Source organism: Onychostoma macrolepis, chromosome 20 (assembly GCF_012432095.1).
Source record: "Onychostoma macrolepis isolate SWU-2019 chromosome 20, ASM1243209v1, whole genome shotgun sequence".
Classification (NCBI taxonomy): Eukaryota; Metazoa; Chordata; class Actinopteri; order Cypriniformes; family Cyprinidae; genus Onychostoma; species Onychostoma macrolepis.
Window position 1 is genome coordinate 13,310,188 of NC_081174.1, and position 18,933 is coordinate 13,329,120.

The window sequence follows — 18,933 nt, forward strand, 5'->3', positions numbered from 1 at the left end:
GAAATTCATACAGGTTTGGAAAGACATGAGGGTGAGTAAATGACAACAGAAAATACATATGAAATCTTTAAGACCAATTATTACAGACTACCAACTACCATACTCTTATTTATTCACCATATGAAATAATACATATGAATATATCAAGCCACTTTATTGCAACAGAGTGAAACCTTATTTTGTATCATTTTCTTGAAACACTGTCCCCCTCATTTAATAAATTCATTGCCCTGTATCACACTCATCTGAGCAGATGGAATGAGCCTTCTGCCACCTACTGGATTTAAACTGCACATTAATGCTCTTATTAATTTAACTTAATATTTTCTCTGATCAAAATGTATTTTTGTATACTCTAATAATAATAATAAAAGACAAAGATGACACTAAGCCTCATGGGTTAATCAGATCAAACTGATACAGGTGTAGTTTTGGAAAAAAAAAAAAAAAAAAAAGATACTACACTGAAACTTACAAAAACAATTAAAGAAAAACAAAGCAGGCAAGCAAGTTTATCACAAAAAACAGGTTTATTTAATATCTCTTTCTTTTTAAAATAATTAGATTTATTCTATTCATCAAACCCTTTCTTTTGAATTTTTTTTTACATACCAAACTTGGGCCATCATAAAACACACAATGAGTTTGGGAGAGTTAAAACAAGGAAGAGAGAAAGAGAGACACGTGATTAAGCCAAAAAAATAAAATATAATAAAATACATCCTCCTCACATGTAAAATCCACAACCACAATTGTTGGGACTTCAAATAAAAGAAGAGAAGAAAAGGGGCTGAAGTCCCACGAGAAAAACTAATGAGCTATAACTCGAAGTGCTTTTTAGTTCTAACCTGCCCTGGTGGCTGGTATTTCAGAAGAGAGATTATGACCTACCGGATCAGCATTTACCTACATAGGCCCTAAAAACCCCACCATAAGCAGGATTTCATTTCAAACACTCCATGAAAAGAAAGAAAAACCTTGTCTCGCTCAGCTCGGCCGTGTAGACGACATCCACCCACCCTGAAATCAAAATGAACAGAGCAGAGCAGAGCAAATCTGGGTGGCCCATGAGAAGCAGTCCAGAATATTCTTCACGAAAAATGTGTCACTTAACGGTTTTAAAAACACTGGATGAGCTCTGAACACTGTGTGCCACTGAAATTCCACGAGTCCTTGCTAGTGTCGGAGAAACCGAGCTTGATGTACTCTTGGTAACTACTGAATTTCCACATTGGAATTCCCAAGAGTCTCCACAGCAGACAGCATGAAACTATGACCAGATCATTACCTGGTTCACAAGTTAAAAAAATAAAGGTCCTCAGAGAGGTTTGTCCTCTTTATTGAGCGAAAGTAACCACCGTAGCCGACTGCGGCCCATCTCGCTGTCCATACTGTACAGTAAAGGACTGGGCCGATCATCCTGTAAAAGAAAAAAAAAAAAAAAAATGCACACCACAGAGAGGATGTTCAATGTTTTGTTTTTTTTCTCTTTTCTTTCTCTCCACTCCTGTTTTCCTTATATTCACGTCATGGGTTTCTGTGTCCCCCGAGTCAGGGGAGTCAAATTATGTCTAGATGGAAAAGTCTCTCTTCATACGGGACCAAAACAAAAAAAAATCTTTAATCGCAGAGTGAGCACAGATCCCAAAGTCCCAGGGCACTTCCTTGAGAACAATATACTGACATGGAGATGCTGAACAATTTCTGAACTGAAAAGGTTTTTTAAAATATATCCTTTGACCATAGTTGATTATCATTTTACCTTTTTTTTTTTTTTTTTTTTACAACAAGGAGTGCACATTAAGTCTCTCTTCAAATTTTCTGTTTTTTCTTCTTCCTTTCAGTGTAGTAGTATGATACAGGAAAGAGGGAGAGGATTATTTACAGTGCTGTTGAAAGGGAGGAAACGAACGAGGGAGTGTGCGGTAAAGTACGCAGCATGAGAAGCAAATAGGGAGACGGGTCCCTGTGGCAGAGTAAAAAGGGGTTGGTTGGGGCCACACAGAAGGGCGGAGACGAGGTCCGTGTTAGGTGGGAATGATGCCGTCGCTGTTCTGGATGCCCCTTCTGAGCTCCAGCTCCTCCAGCTTCCTCCATAAGTCCTCTCGATCCTTGTCCTTCTTCCTTTCCCTGAAGGAAAGAGAGGTAGAGATTATCTGAGCCGCTCTGTAGACTGCAGGAGTTTACAACAATACATTGTTTGTTTCTTACCTTTGCCTGTCTGATTTGTAATTGGCAGCGAGTTCGTCAAACAAGGCGCTGTTCATCTCCATGAATGCTTTGAGCACATTGTAGATCAAAGCTGATATTGCCCTGATGGTGGAGAAAAGCAGACATGATGAACATCAAACCACTTTGTCAAAAATGAAGGAATGAGTGCAAAGAGTCAATACCAGTTACAACTAGATCATGCTTATTATTAATCAGACCTTCTGATCAAAAGGTTAATAACAATACATACTTTAAAAGTGATTTTGTTTTCCAGTAGGGCTATATTCTATATATAAATGATCAAAAATGACAGTAAATGCATTTATAATGCCACAGTAGATTTCTGTTTTCATCATTGATAATGTTTTAACTTTTGTGTATGTGTGTGTTGGTGAATTGTATGTGTATAATAATGATATGTATGATATGATATTCTCCTGCCAGGCTGCTGTTGTAAATAAGAATTTGTTCTTAAGTGACTTGCCTGGTTAAAAGGTTAAGAAGAAGAAACGCTGATCAAATCAGCAGATTAGTATAATTTTTGAAGGACCATGTGACTGAAGTAATGATGCTGAAAATTTAGCATTGTGTCACAGAAATAAATTACATTCTGTAAATATACTCAAACAGAAGACTTATTTAAAATAGTAGGGTAAACGTACCTATTAAGCTCACCAAAATCAACAGAGACATTTTTAGTGCACAAGATATTGGTTTCAAAATAAAAAAAGTTATGTTAAAATAAAATCTCTCTCACACAAAAATATTTAAATTTTATTTTAAATGACAAAAGCATTTCAATTAAGATATACATCATTAAACGCAAAAAGTCTGGCTGTGCTTAATGGGTACATTTCTGTACCCTTTAAGCACACCCCTGTTCCCATTAAGCTCACATCATGTTTTATTAAAAAAATCTTGTTTATTTTAAACAAACTTTTTAAATAATAATTGAAAAAAATGTTTTATTTGAAGGTATAAATTTAAATCACAAAAAACAGAACACTAAAAATCAAGCAACGCATTCAATTTGACCAGTTATAATTCATAATGAAGTGTCATTTAAGCACATTGTAACATCCAGACTACTCCACGTTCAGCTAAATAACATTCAAAAATCAAATAAAACATTTCATTCATGGGGATGAACACAGAAACTAGCCTCATTATGAAGCCTCTTTTTAAATGGATGTCAACTTATCTATATTCTCTTATGGCTGGAATACACTACACGATTTCCCCCCCGATTTTTCACCGATTTACAGTCTGGAGAAATTGCCAAAGATCAGAGCCAGTCTGCAGATTTGAGTTGACAGAATCCATAGAAAATCGATTAACTTCGTGACAACCATCTTTTTATATCTAAAGTCTGTTTATGAAGTATTTACATAGACGTTCAGTGTGGAAGAGCTTAAAGAGAGCACACTGAGCTTAACTGGAACAGCAACAATTTTTTATAAATTTCATGTAATATTTATTAAAATGACAAGATTTTGCAAAATAAATAATCTACGCCATGTATTAAGTTCATACATATTTTATTATGAACAACTATTATTAACAATATCTATGAAATTATACTTTTCTTATTGATGTCAGACTGAAGCTGTGTGATGTTCATAGTAGTGCACCCTTTAAGCTCACCTTACAATAATATGAAATCTTTAAAAATGACAGCACTGTAAAACAACAGACCAGCAATAAACTGTACATTTATAATATTATGGATGTAAAATGCCTGTGAAGTAATATGTTAGCGTAGCACACAATCTTATACAGCTAGTCAGCTAACTGTGTTCTGTAGCATCTGCGCTGTGTTGCTAAAACTATCTTTTGGATCTAACTGTAATTATTTCACACGTCCAAGTTCCAGGTTATAATATGCAAAAGTCTAAACACTAATCTCTTAATTTTACAATAAGTAGTGAAACTTACTCAAAATAAAGGCTTAAACATCTAAAAAATGCACATTTAAGGAGCTCCTCTTTTGGTGAAAGTTTTCAGACTGCTTTCAAAATGGCCGCTTGACAGTGTGAACACATGGAGACTCATATCTCAGTGTGCAATGATCTGATTGACTTGAAATTACAGGAGGTATGTAGTAACAAACATATCAATTGGTTAAGACATCAAGTAGGATAATACATTATTTGGTCTTTTTATAATCTGAGCTCAAATATGGAAGTGTGCTTAATGGGTACGTGCGCTTAATAGGTACGTTTACCCTAGTATTTCACAATATTACTGTTTTCACTGCATTTCATTAAATAAATGCAGACTTGGGGAGCATAATAAATTTAAAAAAATCCTATTGAGCCCAAATTTTAAATGGTAATATTAATTGTTTTTATTTCAAATAAAAAAAATGCATATAAATAAATGACAATATAAAACTCACGGGTTCCAGTGCTCTTTGGAGATCCTGTAGAGACTGGCAAACATGATAGGCAGGATCACACTAGAGTTCTCCTCAATCAGACTCATGATATACTCATTGTTCCAGTAGTACAAGGCTCGTTCTGCCACCTGAAATACATTATATAACCTCCATTTTTAAACCATTTATAATATTGTAATATCAGTAGTGCTCTTCATGGGGATTTTAGGCTGCGGAACCTGAAGCTTTCACTTGCACTGAAAATTTACCCTAAAACATGCTAGTGGAAGCAGAGTTGATTTTGTTTGAGCAAAGTATGTCTTGTTTTATATTTAATAGATCTTATGCCCAAAATGTTGTGATATTAATGATCAAACATGCTTACTAATCTTTACAATGAACCAGCATGTGTGAGCAAATACAGAGCACGGTTTCTCTCGCTAGTAAACAGAGAAGGGAACTTGCGTTCGAAAATCTTTGTTTAAGTTTCTGGCCATTACAAGACATTGCAAGGTTTGTGAGGAAGATTTAGGGTGGGGTGCGTTTACCTGAAAATGGGGGCTGGACACACATCTAGCAATCTGTTTGAAGAGCAGCTCTTGGATCTTAACAAACTGAGTGGGCTCAATCACATCTAGAATCTCCTCCAACTCTCCAAGAAACATAACCTACAAAAGAAAACAATGCAGTCACGGGTACAAAACATTTAGGAAAAGCATGTAAAGCATTTCTCTTAAGAAAAAAAACAAAAAAAGGAATTTAGTGGAAGAAATCATATTTCTCACTTGCTACGATACATTATGTTTTGGTAGAAGTTGCAACAATTGAAGGGTTTTATTCTGAGATAAAGTCACAAAAAATGGACAATGGATTAACTTAACTTTCCATAAAATTAAGGCATTACCTCTTTTTGGCTGCATGTTTTTGGCCAAAACTTCAACAAGCCTCTGATGACCTACAAAAAACCCCAATGAAGCCAACTAGTGAAAATCCTTTAGAAACAAGCTGAAACAAGATGGAACTTGATTAAGAATGAGGAAGATAATGGTGTCAAGGAACACTTACAGGTTCTGTTAACGTGGGATCTTTCTCTAGGAACTGTACAATACAATAGGCCAGCTAGAAGAAGAGATGACTTCAGATTAACAAATGCATTTCAAATGTTTAGATTCATAAACTGTCATAAGCATGGAAACAAGAAATCTGTTTCTTCTGCCCCTGAAATGTAAGCGAGCAAGCACAGACATGTGTACAAGTTATCGAACAGCTGATTGTCTGTACCTGGGCATGAAAGAGAGACAAGCTCCTCACTGTGTGCAGAGGCAGCAGCACCTTCACCAGGAACTGTTTGTGCTCAGCTTTGAGAGGAAGCGCAAAACCATTGATGATGCTGTAAAACCAGATACGTGTGAGACTTCTGATCTGACATTGATAAGCATGAAAGAAACTGATAATATGCAGGAGACACAAACTTCTAAATGCCTCAAGACTGAGGACAGGGTGGAGTAAAATTAAACAGGAATGTGACCTAAGTGGGTCACCCTTCATGTCTTTCCAAACTCTTTATTTCCCAATTTAAATTTCTCCACATCACTGCCTATCAAAGAATGGGTCCTAAAATATGACATACCTTCCCAAAATCTCCAGCAGTTCAGCTACGCCATTGAAGTGCTCTGTCTCATATACAAAACTGTCAGGGCAAGAGAGAGAGAAAAATAAAAATATCAGCATAACTTAATATTTCATCTAGTATATTCGCAACAAAAACACTTTACACTTACTTACCAAAGAAAAATGTTGTTGATTTGTTTGCGGATGAAGGCCCTGAGGCCGAGGAACTTTCCGTAGATTCTGTGCAGAACTGTCTTCAAGCAGTCCCTCTCTCGTGGGTCCTCGCTATCAAACAGCTCCAAGAGCTAGAAAGAGGAGTTTTATTAACTATATGAGCAATGTGTACGACTAAAATTGTATATATATATACTATTTGGAACTGGTTATTGACAAACGTCAACTGTACAGTTTAGTGGTAAATATTCAAAAAATATTTGACAGAAAAATGCCACTACTGACCAATCAGAATCAAGTATTCAGGCAGCTATATCGGTGCTGTTTTACTGGCAATACTGGCTTCACTTGATTTATACTAGGATGAGAAGTAATTTCACAGACAATCACTCACCTGTAATACAAATTTCTGGTCGATGTATTTTTTGGCAACGCTAGGCTGAAATTCCTGACTTTCCAAGAAGCGAATGAAGAACTCATAAACGAGCTTAAGCAGAAAAGGAAGAGAGAGATCAGAAAACTTGTCCTTGAAATGAAACCTTGCAATTATTTCAACCGTAAGACTTTTTAAAGCCCATATTGTTTGATTTTTTAAAAACATTTTGACCTTTGTCTTTTTACATGCATTACTTTTTTTAAAAAAGGTGATTAATTCCTATTTATTTGATGCTGGCTGTGGCTCTCTACCTGTAAGTGCGGCCATGAGGCCTCCAGCGTGGGCTCGTCTTCCTCTGGGTCAAACTCATTACTGTCACTAGGCGGAAGAGTACGAAAAATATTGCCGGACACCTGTGACAAATGAAAAAAAAAAAAAAAGGAACACTTGAAGTATCTCTGAATTATATAGGCATATAAATTTGACAACCACAGAAACTTTCCAGTCACATATTGTGCGACTAATCTCACCATTTTGACCACCTCGGGGTAGGTCTGCTCAGTCAGGTAGCCCCGGCTGAGGGTGACGTAGTCCACCAGCTCATTGAGGGTGGACCGCTTATACTCTTTCATTTTGAGGTCAGACAGTGTGTCCATGAAGTCAAATAGAGTACAGCACTGCTGCAGTTTCTTGAGGAATAGCTCTGGTTGCTCCTGTGCAGAAACATCTAGACAGACAAAAAGGAGTTCATGCAAATTAATCCATGGAGTACTAAAATTCCACAAATGTTTTATCAACCTCCTTGACTTTCTTACTGTAATCTGACTCACACTTCAGGACTGTTGGTAGGAAGCCTAAAATACTTCACATATTAGCTTGGAGGTGCATCTGGCATTTGACCTCTAAATATTCCAGCTGATAAGGGCTTGAGTTTGAAAAGCCATTCAAGACCCAGTAATATACGTGCCATAACCAACCACATTGGTTATTGGCTTTACTGACAATATTTAAGCACTTCACACAGACAGCATACGCTCACTTTTAAAGCAAAACATTAAAATGTTAAGTTTTACATGTTAAAACAACTGTTTTACTGTTCATAAATGTATTTAGATACTGTGTGGATATCAAAAGTGTAATGTGTTCATCATTAATGTGATGAAACATACTTTAGGATAGCTGACGTTAGCTGAAGTGCTTAAATATTGTCAGTAAAGCCACATACTACATGAACATTGCCATTGTAAGTGGTTGGTTATATGTTTTCTGTTGTACTCATGTACTTAGCCTATGCAATACTAAATGCAGCGCTTAGATTTGTCAATTTTTTAGATGTTTATGTTTAAGTTATGTACAGCACTTTGGTCAACTAAAGTTGTATTAAATGTGCTTCATAAATAAATTGAACATTGAACAGAAGTTACATTTTTTAAAAAGAAATTGCTTATAAAAGTATTAAAGATGCATTAAATTGAGCAAAAGTGATAGTAATGACTATTACAATGTTCTCTATTAAAGAATCCTGATGAAATGTATCACCATTTCCACAAAATTATTAAGCAGCACAACTTTTCATCATTGATTATAAGAAATGTTTCTTGAGAACCAAATCAGCATAATAGAATGATTTCTGAAGAATCATGTGACACTGAAGACTGAAGTAATAATGCTGAAAAAGAATTCTGTCAGAGGAATTCAATTTTAAAATACATTTCAAATAAAATAAAAACTACTTTTATATATGTAAACAGAAAACAGCTATTTTAAATTGTAATAATATTTCACAATATTACTGTGGTTATCTTCAAATAAATAGCAGCCTTGGTAACCATGAGAGACATGGTTAACAGACTTAACAGAACAATCCCATCTTGAAAATTGAGACTTTTCTTTCATTTCGTCACACGGCGACAGTTTGTCTGCATTAGGGATGTAACGATTACTGGTTTGACGATAAATTATGATAAAATTCCCCACGGTTAGTATTACCGTTTGATATTTTAATTATCATTAAAGCCGTATTCGATTACCGTGATTTGAACAACTTACGATAAATAAATACCGTCCAGCATAAAGCACAGTTTTAAGTAACAGTCTCATGTGCGCACAGCAGCAGAGTAGTTTCGTTTTGAGTGCAAATAGAGGTTTTAAAAGAGTGCTAAGGGAATTATACAAATGAATATATGAATGAATTAATTATATGAATGTACCTCTGAAGGTTCTGACTGTCTTCAGAAACGATTCGATTCGGCATTTTGTTTTCATCTTCGCTCCATGTAATACCTAAAGGAAGTGTTCTTAATCGCAATACTGCTTTGTCCACTGCTTTGAGTTTACGGGAAACAGCTGTTAATTAGCGCAACCTAGTGTCAGAGCGTGGAGATTTACACAGACTTATATTTACATTCAGCCTGTGTGCAGTTTCTGTCTGGCCAAAAACGGACCGAATTTGCATGCCCTGCTGTTGATGCGGTTGATGAAAAACAAGCTTATGTGGATTCTACACATTTAAACAATTCAGATAAGTTACCTAGAATTATTTATGGAGCAGATAAAATACATAATCATTTATTAATCAATTATCATTTTGACTTAACCCTTTTCTTTATTTAAAGGCTGAAATGTGAGGTTTACCTTTTTATGAAACTTTTTCAAAGCTTTATTTGAACATTTACATTAGATGTTTGAACTGTTGTCAGTCCAGTTGTCATTTAAAATCCGAACATCACTGGTAACGTTATTGTTTTAGTGATTATGCAAACAAAAAGTCATTTTGTGTGTTGTTTGTTGATTTTTAAATATAAAACTTGATGAAGGGATTTATGTGTCTGTACTTTTTGAACATCTCCAGCTCATTTTAACAATACCGTGATAATACTGATAACCGTGATCATTTTGGTCACTATAATCGTGATAAGAAATTTTCATACCGTTACATCCCCAGTCTGCATTCAGTGTGTCACTTTCCTTTTTTGTTATTAGAGTACAACCAACCTTATCAGCTATATCAGACCAATAATACTAGCTCAAAGCACTCTGACATCAACCACTGACTTCACCCGACCACGTAAACGCATCTTACCTTTCAGCAGAGGCAGTTGCACCAGCTCTATGGGCTTGTCCTGAGATCTGAACTGGGACGAGCTCTGCGCTCGCTTCTGCCTGGCTTTCCTGACAGACTTCCTGGAGAAGCCGTCCACCTTGTCCACCGACGGGGCTGTGGTGGCTGCTGAAGACATAGCCCTGTGCCAGAGAGAGTTTATGGGCAACAAAGAAAGGAAAACAGAACAGTCAGGGATAATGTGCAGAAAACCAGATTTTGAAGTGTGCATCCAATGGACACTTTACTATCCCATGAGGCCACAGGAGAGGAGTTGTGAATGGCAGTGAAGACATATTCAGATGCTTGGCTTTACTGAGCAGCAGAATATTCAATCTAAATGACGAAAGCAAATGAGCTTCCTATGGAGGAGGCATCTTAAGTCATCACAGAAACGCTCTAGATGAAAAGTCTATTACGAATTAAAATCCTCACCCAGTCATGATCAGGACAGACGTGCACTCGAGCCCTCAAACTCTACCTGCTTTGGCCTTTCAAATTCAATGTTAGTAACAGTGGTGGGCCATTACAGGTTAAATTGAACTTAGGCTGGTGTCCCTGAGGCTTCTCAGCCTTACGTAAGGGCTCAAATACACCCACAGGAATGCCATGCACGGGGGATTACCATGGGACGGATGAGACAGGAAGTGATCAGGCTTTAGTACTCCTCCCAGGCAGCGCAGGAAGTGGAGGAGTGGCAGAAGGAGGTGGGGACTTCACATTGTACACGTGTTTAGCAAGGCCATATCTCCACTAAAATGAGTAGCAGCATGTAACGTCGGACGAAATGATGAGCAACAAAAAATAAAACAAAGCCCCAACAAAACAAAAAAATAAGAAACCAAACAATGAAAGAAAAAAATAAAAAATTAAAACAAATATCAAAAACAAAAAACAACAACATGCAAATAATAGACAAACAAAAATCGTAAATAACAAATATGGGGGAAAAAACAAAAACAATGCCAAAACTAAACAAAAACCAAAACAAAATTATACTGGTTCTACCATGCCATGTTTTAAATACTCAAAAAGACTGCAATGAAGAATGTAATGAAAGTCATTCATCCTGAATTAAAAAAAAACAAAAAAAAACAGTTCTTGGTTCCCAACCCACCATCTTTTCAGCTAAAATGTTAACATCCTGACACTTTGCTATGGTAGGAGCCGGATGAGAGTAACAGACAGCTGATTAATTTCACAGCAGGCGCAGATACTTTGTTCTCCAGAGAGTATCTACAGGGGGTCTATGGATATGACCTTCTGTTCTGCCCTGTGTCCTACATTTGGACGCACATCAATTTCAGATCCAGCTTACCAAAAACAAAACTAACCGAAGACTAGAAAAAAGGGGGGCCATTAGTGTATCATCAGTTTATAAATACTTAATGGATTAGATATTAAAACACACATTAATTAACATTAATAAGATTAAAATTAGCAACCAGTATAACACTTTTTTAAATCCACACTACAATGCAAACATATGCATTACAATGTCAAGGCTTTTCGCTCATTTAAATGACTGTACAATATATTACTGACCTGAACCTTCACTGGCTCAAAGTTAATGATCTAGGGCCTTTCGCTTTCTTCTGGATTCCTGCAAGGGGTGTTGGCTAACAGAGAGACCTCACAGTTACGGTTACCGTGCAAATCCAAGTGCTGTCATTATGACAACTCACATCATTATCATTATCACCAGAGTCCTCCAACAACGACAAGCAAACATCAGCTACCAATTAAAAATCTCTTATCTGCTGACAAGGAAGAAAAGTACTCGTCTGAAAGTTAGTGTAATGAAGACATAAAATATTCCCTTAAGTCTACTTATCTGGTAGGTTTAAAGTTCGCATTATTACATCTGCTCTGCCCTGGCCTGATATTGCTTGTGTTTCTTATCTACCCATGTTGAATCTCCAGATTTGCCGCCTTTAAAATTGTCAAAATAAAAGGACTAATTTGCACAAAAACAAAAACACGTGTTTTGCATATCCAGTGGCTATGATAAGCAATTGCCACTGGGTATACATCAATTTTTTTGTTTTCATGGGTTTAATAGAACAATTGGTAGGGAATTAGATAAAGCGTACCTCAGTGAAAAATGTCCACTTAAAAAGTATTACATTTTCAATGCACAATAACACGACTAAATGCATTAATTGTATGTAGTCAAACACTACTCATGAAGCCCAATATAGACTTAAAGGGGTCATATGACGTTGCTAAAAAACACATTATTTTCTACATACTGTACATTATTTTTGCTCCTCAAAGCCCCGCCTTTCTGAAACGCGCAGATTTTTACAAAGCTCATCATTCTGAGAAGTGAGGTGTGCTCTGATTGGCCAGCTATCCAGTGCGTTGTGATTGGACGAATACCTCAAGCGTGAGACGGAAATGTTATGCCCCTTACCATATTGTGATGCCGTGTCCCAGCGCGATGACACAAAAACAATCAAACCCATTACAAACAAGGCATGTGTTGCATCCAGTGGGGACATAATTACTGATTATAATGACTTATACTGTCTTTTTAGGCGTCGCGTTGCATTGCGCCACGTAAACATTACCATGTCTGCATTTGTGATCGGAGAAACGACAAACAACAAGCACTACTCTACACAGCTCAAAACTCGCGTTTGAATGGTCAATGGCAAATTCTTTAAATATGAAAACATACGTACAGGCTGTGAGTCAGAAACGCCAGACTGTCCTTGCAAAGTTGAAAGGCTACTCCCAGGTTCAGGAAATAGTCCTCCGTAAAATGCGCTGCACACACTCGAAAATTTGGGTTGAACTGTTCTGGAACAGTGTTGTAAAAGGGATTAACCACGGATTTCTAGTTGTGTCCTCTTTTGGAAGCCCAAATCCAAGTAGTTTCGCTTTCGCAACGAAACACGGCGTCTCCAGGGGCCTGTTCTTCATATGTCGCTAACTCAGTTAGCTGGATTTGATTGTTGCCGATTTCACTTGATCTTGGATCATTTGGTTCTTCGAAGCTCATCCTAGACTTGCTGTCATAGCAACAGATCCGTAAGCTTAAACCTGCTCGGGAGCAGGCTTATTTCATGTAAACAGGATTAGATTGCATCTTTTTAAGCAGAACTGATACTTAATGTCTGCCCCAGCCACCTCTACTTTATTACAAGAGTACCCTACTGATCCAGGGACAGTAATTTAAAATAATAATAATTTAAAAATTAATTTGAAAATAATATAATGTTTTGTATAATAATGTAGTCTATAATACTATAGACAAAGCCAGTTTTACTCATCGAAAGATTTCTTAGTGATAAAATAATTACTTTACAATTGTATTGGAGTCTTACACATTTGCTATAAAGTTAATCTGAGTTGTACATTAATTTGAGTGGTGACAGCTATTATGGGAGTAGCTTGATGGAGCACAGGAGGTGCAGATAACTTGATCTTGACCCTTAAGAAATTTTAATTAATGCTGTCGCGTAACAAATGTTTAAAAGATCAAATTAAATGAATTGCTAATTACAACATTGAAATAAAATGTAACGCCTGAACAAATACTAGAAATCGTGAATGAAAATAATTGGGAATCATGAAAAAAAAAAAAAATAATAAAAAAATTACAAATAAAATAAAGAGTGTGCACATTTCATTTATCTATTATGACATTTATTTAGTTTTGTTCGCTTGGCTGTGTCCTTGTAAAAGTCCAGAAATTTGAGAAGTTTTTCATCAGGTGTCTTTTTTTAATTATATGTCATCATTATGTAGCTGTCTTGCCACCAGCCAATAGCTGCATTGCTGATCATGGTTTCAAGTATCGATATAGCCCCTTTTAAACCAACCCATGAACATGCAATTATACTAATCAACAACAACAGGTGCATTCGAAGAACCAAATTAGCCACATCATGATTAGCATGATGATATCATCTTGGATGTGTCATTTGATCTCAGATGTAATAAGCGAAGTACAAAGAATGGGCCCCAGGACATGGCACCGGCGGCAGCACCCATACTACAGCGAGAATAAAAGCCCCGCCCTCTTTCGCTGCGTATACGTTTGGGCGGTGTTTTGCAAATCTCCCCACACCGTGACATAGACAAGTGGGGGCGTGTCTGAATGAGCCGTTTAGGGGGGCGTGGTCGAGTCTTAACTTTTATAAAGAATATCCCTTTGGTTTTGAGACTTTAGTCTTTGCAGCTTCAGGGATCTCATCTATGCACAAACAGCTTGTAACACTCCAAAGAGAAAGGAAAACTTGAAACCGCATCATATGACCCCTTTAAGTCATTTTACATAAAGCCCGAGACACTGCACGATTTTCGGCTGTCTCAGACGAAAGACTGGCATCGTGAAATAATCGCGGCAATTTCTGATTCGCCACGACTGTTTCACGATGTCAATCTTTCGTCTGAGACAGCCAAAATCGTGCAGTGTGTCTCGGGCTTAAGACAAATGCCCTTGGCATAAAAAAAAAAATTATGGCTAATTGTGTAACATACAAAGCAAATGGGAACAGCCTCCAAAACAAAAGGCCACGACATACATTTAAGCAAGATCTTATGCCTATTAAACACTTTGCTAATAAATTTCACAACTGAGTGTGTAACTGTCAGTTATCAGGCTGATAAATGTGAGGCTGTCATAACACCAGTCATAAACCAAAAGGACTTTGGAGGCAAAGCCACGTCATGTAGGGAAGTGTTTGTGCCATCCTTGCTGCTGCTTGTGAATTGAAACACAAGAACAAGTCGTTTAAGAAAAGTAAGTTACATTTAACATTAATGTCAACCCAAACTGTAATATAGAAGGTCACCAATCTGAAATTATTCATAACATCAACTCAACTTTAGATACTGACAAGTTTTCAGTGATCTGTTTTTTCATATGGATGCCTTACCAAAACAGAGATGAACTTAAGACCACGAGACCCTTACGTAAAAGTGAGCTTTGAAGAACAGCCGAATGCTTTTCCATTCTGCAGATGTGTTTACATTACGGTGGCTCTAATATGGCCCTAGACGGCCTGCCAGTACGAGCCTAGGATTTAAAGTGCTGAGAAACAAAGCACTGCACACTTAATCACGGTCCAGGATTTATTCCCCATTCATCTAACAGTATTATAAATCAACTCTCAAGATACCAAGTTGTTTATTGGACGTTCAAGGTTTCATACACAAGGCCTTAGCATACATCGGTAAGGGAAGGACTGTGATAATGTTTAAGTCCATTAATTGAACGTAAAATGTAAGCTCACCTTCTTCATAGACTGAACTATAAAACTTCTCACGACTCACACCATGTCAAGCGAGGAAATAGTAACTGGACAGTCAGGACTTGGCTGTTCTAAAGCGTGAAATGTCATCTACTGAAGCTGTTTGGTTATACATTTACTTAAGAGTGTAGGATCATTGTTGTACAACATGACCCACATTCGGTTAAGCTTCGGCTCACAAATGGACACCTTGACGTCCTCACAACCTCCAACCCCGGCAAAATACAGAATTTGTTTTGGTCGCAACTGTGCAAAGATGTCCCGTTTTTAGAGGCAGCAAAGGAGCTCCAAAATATTACACCCCCTTACATCACGAACAGGACGTGGACACTGATGATTTTTTTTTGTCTCCAGACAACAGCAGTGCAAAGAGCATTTTCTAGGTGGTTGATTCGCTTCACAAACTGATGTGTTTACATATCCTGAAGTATCCTGCTGGGGTTTTGTAACCTAAAAATGTTAAACCCCTCTCTCGGATTTCATTTAGAGCCTGAGCCTGACCAACACCATACACCTATTTTTTGAGGGAACTAGTGGCAGTTCTCTTCAACTTTGTGTTCTTCATTAAATTAAAACATGACTCAAGACCAAAAAAAAAAAAAAAAAAAACTGCAGCAACAACTTGTAAAAAGGACAACTATGAATAATTATGACCACAATTTTAATGGACTTATTCATAAATTCAATTATTTTACAATGGTGAATAACCAGAGAGCAACAGCTGCTTTAAGAACAAATTGAAAGCCAATCACATGTGAAAGTCAGAGAAAGTCAGCATTGTCAGCGTTACATGTTTTACTAACATGATTATGTACAGTTATATATAGTGGGTATAGTCTCTCGACCAATGAACATTTTGAGTTGCGCTGAATCTCAGCCTCGAACTTCCTCTGAACTTTGTAACTGGAGCATAAATAAATCCCAGCAAAGACGTTTAGACCTGGGAAGACCGTTTTAAGGATACAACTCTTGACTGTTCAGTGGCCTTCAGTGTTTAGTGATGATAGTGTTGTTAGTAGTGTTTGGTATGAATGAGTGCTTTTGAATGAATCTTTTAAGTGAAGGAGGGAAAGTGGAAAGGCAGCTTAAAACATGACAGTTTTATAGATCTCACTGGACTGATCAAATTTTGACATGCACATTAACGATATTAGCAATGTTTGACTTTTTTTTTTTTTTAAGTCTAATAAATCATGCAATTTCATTATCCAAGATAGCCTACTATTTTGTTTCAAAATCAAACGGTTCAAAAATCTGCTGCGACACACCTGACTGTATCATAATGCTTTTCCAATGCTTTCATGAGTAGCAAAGATGTTTTCACCCCAAAGAAACCACTTTTAATAATACATCTCAAACTTCGATTTTAAAGAACATATTACGAGACAACAGCTTGAGTCTGTGTTTGTTTTATAAGGAAGGGTAACATACAATTGACTGCTCTCATTGATTAGAACGCATGACTCAAATTACAACCATTATACAAATGGTTGTCCTTTACATTGACACAATGTTTTTGACAAAGCGAACGCTGAGTTTATAAAGACAACAAACTTTCATTCTACATATTCCAATATGCTTTATCCAAAACATTTTTATGCATAAGAGACTACAAACAGTTCTGGCAAGTCACTCACGTTGCCCAAGGTTTAACTACATTTATGTCTCCCCACACAAAGTGACTGGTATGATCTTGCATTGTGCTTTCTGATGAAATGCATGTCCTTGACAGATAAAAGTATGTCCTGTCTCGATATAAACACTACCAGACAGAAAACCAGGAGCTCAGAAGAGTTTGAATCAGTGTGCCTGAAAAGTCTCAATTGTCAGTCCGTGAAACGCACGACTGCAGCTGTGGAACAAAAACAGGTGTGGAGTATATTGCATTCCCAAGAGCCTGAAAGACAAGGCCAATAAACAAGACTGTTGACTTGGTAAAGCCGGCAAAAGCCAAAGAAAACCTGAAGGTGACAAACTCAACACTAATTATTTGCATTTACTCAGATTTGGAAAGTGAGTTGATGTTCTCATCCCATCAAAGGCTGATCAGACTGCGTACACAGGTGCCTAAGAATATACCTCAAAATGTATGGAGAAAATATAATAATCATCACTGCACAGTGAACATCCGGTGCTCATTTCACAGCATTATCCCATAACGACATGAAGGCGGCGTTTCTGAATACCTCAAATAAGCAAACATGTCAGAAACCGAACGACGAGATCGTAATCGAAGTACGATCGTGTGTTTAACGTTAACTGCCTATAAACACAAATCGACCTCAGTGGTTTTGATCTTTTAGAGTGCATAGTTCTCTAGTTATAAATAATTGGCTGGTCAGTCTGCTTTAAATGGCCGGACACTTGTTAAATATCACTCTAAAATCACTATTAACTTAGTAATGCAGTGTTTAACTGTGTTTCTTACCTCTTTCGATGGTTCTCGGGTCCAGGTGGCTCGTTTAAAGCAGCTAACCTTGTACTTGCAGGCGACCCAGCTAGCCAGCTAACTCAAACGCTTCACTGTCGGACTATTTAAACCGGTCTCGGCTTTGGAATACAGTCCGCGTATGAATGGTGACGATGTTTCCGACTGAAGTCACACCAAAATCCCCGTTTGTGAGATAATTAGCAAGCCGTCTGAAGGTATGTCAGCATTGCACTGCTAGCAGGAGCTCCCCGTACAGCTAATCCCTGTAGCTGCCGTCCCAGCCTGCACCAAAAGCCACATTCATACACATACACTGACCGACTACATACCCAGATGTTGGTCACTAAGGTAAGAATGTCCTTTTCCTTACTGCTAAACTCACTCAAATGGCGACTAATTGCTAACCTGTTATCACAAGTATATATTAGCAGACTGTGCTAGTGCTCTGTGCCAATTTTTTTCCTGGCTCAAAACAGACCGCTAAACCGAGCATGATGAAACGCTGGTTTATGCTGTTAGGCTAATGATTGGCTACTCGCTGCACATCGAACGCGTGGATTGGTCGGCGGACTGTCAATCAAAAACTGTTTAGGCACGCCTCGAAAGTCAAACGTCATTGATGTCGAGGAGCTATGGAGGTAGGTTGCGGCGTAAATGTCTGAGATGGAGATTGGATGAAGACAAGGACCAGAAATGCCCGTATGGCGAGAAATGTCACCCGAACTGTGGTCCGCTCGGTCACCGCCGGCTCTGTTTACCTCGAATGAGTCGCATTACAACAAATTAATCACCCTTATAACGCCGCAGACTACTAGAAGAACGATTCCACTAACGTTTCCTATTCTTAGAAAAGGATTTGGGGGATTTTTCCCCTCTTCAATTACTGAGTCCTCACTTGAAGCACGGTGTTACATAACTTAAATGACACTGACCAGTTACTCCTCGTTTATTTATTCATCCATCCTTTCATCTATTCGTTCTCGTTTCTCTCAGCTGAGACGATTTAATGTGTCCGTTGCAGTTACATGTTTTACTAACATGATTATGTACAGTTATATATAGTGGGTATAGTCTCTCGACCAATGAACATTTTGAGTTGCGCTGAATCTCAGCCTCGAACTTCCTCTGAACTTTGTAACTGGAACATAAATAAATCCCAGCAAAGACGTTTAGACCTGGGAAGACCGTTTTAAGGATACAACTCTTGACTGTTCAGTGGCCTTCAGTGTTTAGTGATGATAGTGTTGTTAGTAGTGTTTGGTATGAATGAGTGCTTTTGAATGAATCTTTTAAGTGAAGGAGGGATTCCTTTTCCCTCATGAATCTTTTTAACTCGCTTAATTCGTTCTTTTCACTTTTTCCCTTTTTTAAATTAGTAAATTAGCATTT

General features: G+C 37.5%; 1 protein-coding gene across 2 annotated transcripts; it reads right to left on the reverse strand.

The window, feature by feature from the left end:
• Positions 1–405: 405 nt before the first annotated feature.
• ppp2r5ea (protein phosphatase 2, regulatory subunit B', epsilon isoform a) lies at positions 406–18,044 on the reverse strand. 2 transcript variants are annotated; one of them, XM_058755961.1, is made up of 14 exons: positions 17,542–18,039; positions 9,832–9,992; positions 7,280–7,476; positions 7,061–7,162; positions 6,768–6,860; positions 6,374–6,504; positions 6,219–6,278; positions 5,870–5,978; positions 5,654–5,707; positions 5,493–5,543; positions 5,137–5,256; positions 4,610–4,737; positions 2,212–2,313; positions 406–2,130 (listed from the first exon to the last, which is right to left on the reverse strand). In XM_058755961.1, the coding sequence occupies exons 2-14, from the start codon at positions 9,986–9,988 to the stop codon at positions 2,028–2,030; spliced, it is 1,407 nt and encodes a 468-aa protein (XP_058611944.1). In that variant the 5' UTR covers positions 9,989–9,992; positions 17,542–18,039; the 3' UTR covers positions 406–2,027. The 2 variants fall into 2 exon arrangements, with proteins under 2 accessions (XP_058611944.1, XP_058611945.1); XM_058755962.1 differs by lacking the exons at positions 406–2,130; positions 2,212–2,313 and adding an exon at positions 2,320–3,507 and having other exon boundaries at positions 17,542–18,044.
• Between the last annotated feature and the right edge of the window lie 889 nt (positions 18,045–18,933).

Coding starts and splice junctions, on each gene's coding strand:
- ppp2r5ea (XM_058755961.1), bottom strand. CDS start 9,988: ATGTCTTCAGCAGCCACCACAGCCCCGTCGGTGGACAAGGTGGACGGC. Junction 7,163..7,279: donor ACCCCGAGGTGGTCAAAATG/GTGAGATTAGTC, acceptor CATTTGTCACAG/GTGTCCGGCAATATTTTTCG. Junction 4,738..5,136: donor TGTCCAGCCCCCATTTTCAG/GTAAACGCACCC, acceptor AATGTATTTCAG/GTGGCAGAACGAGCCTTGTA.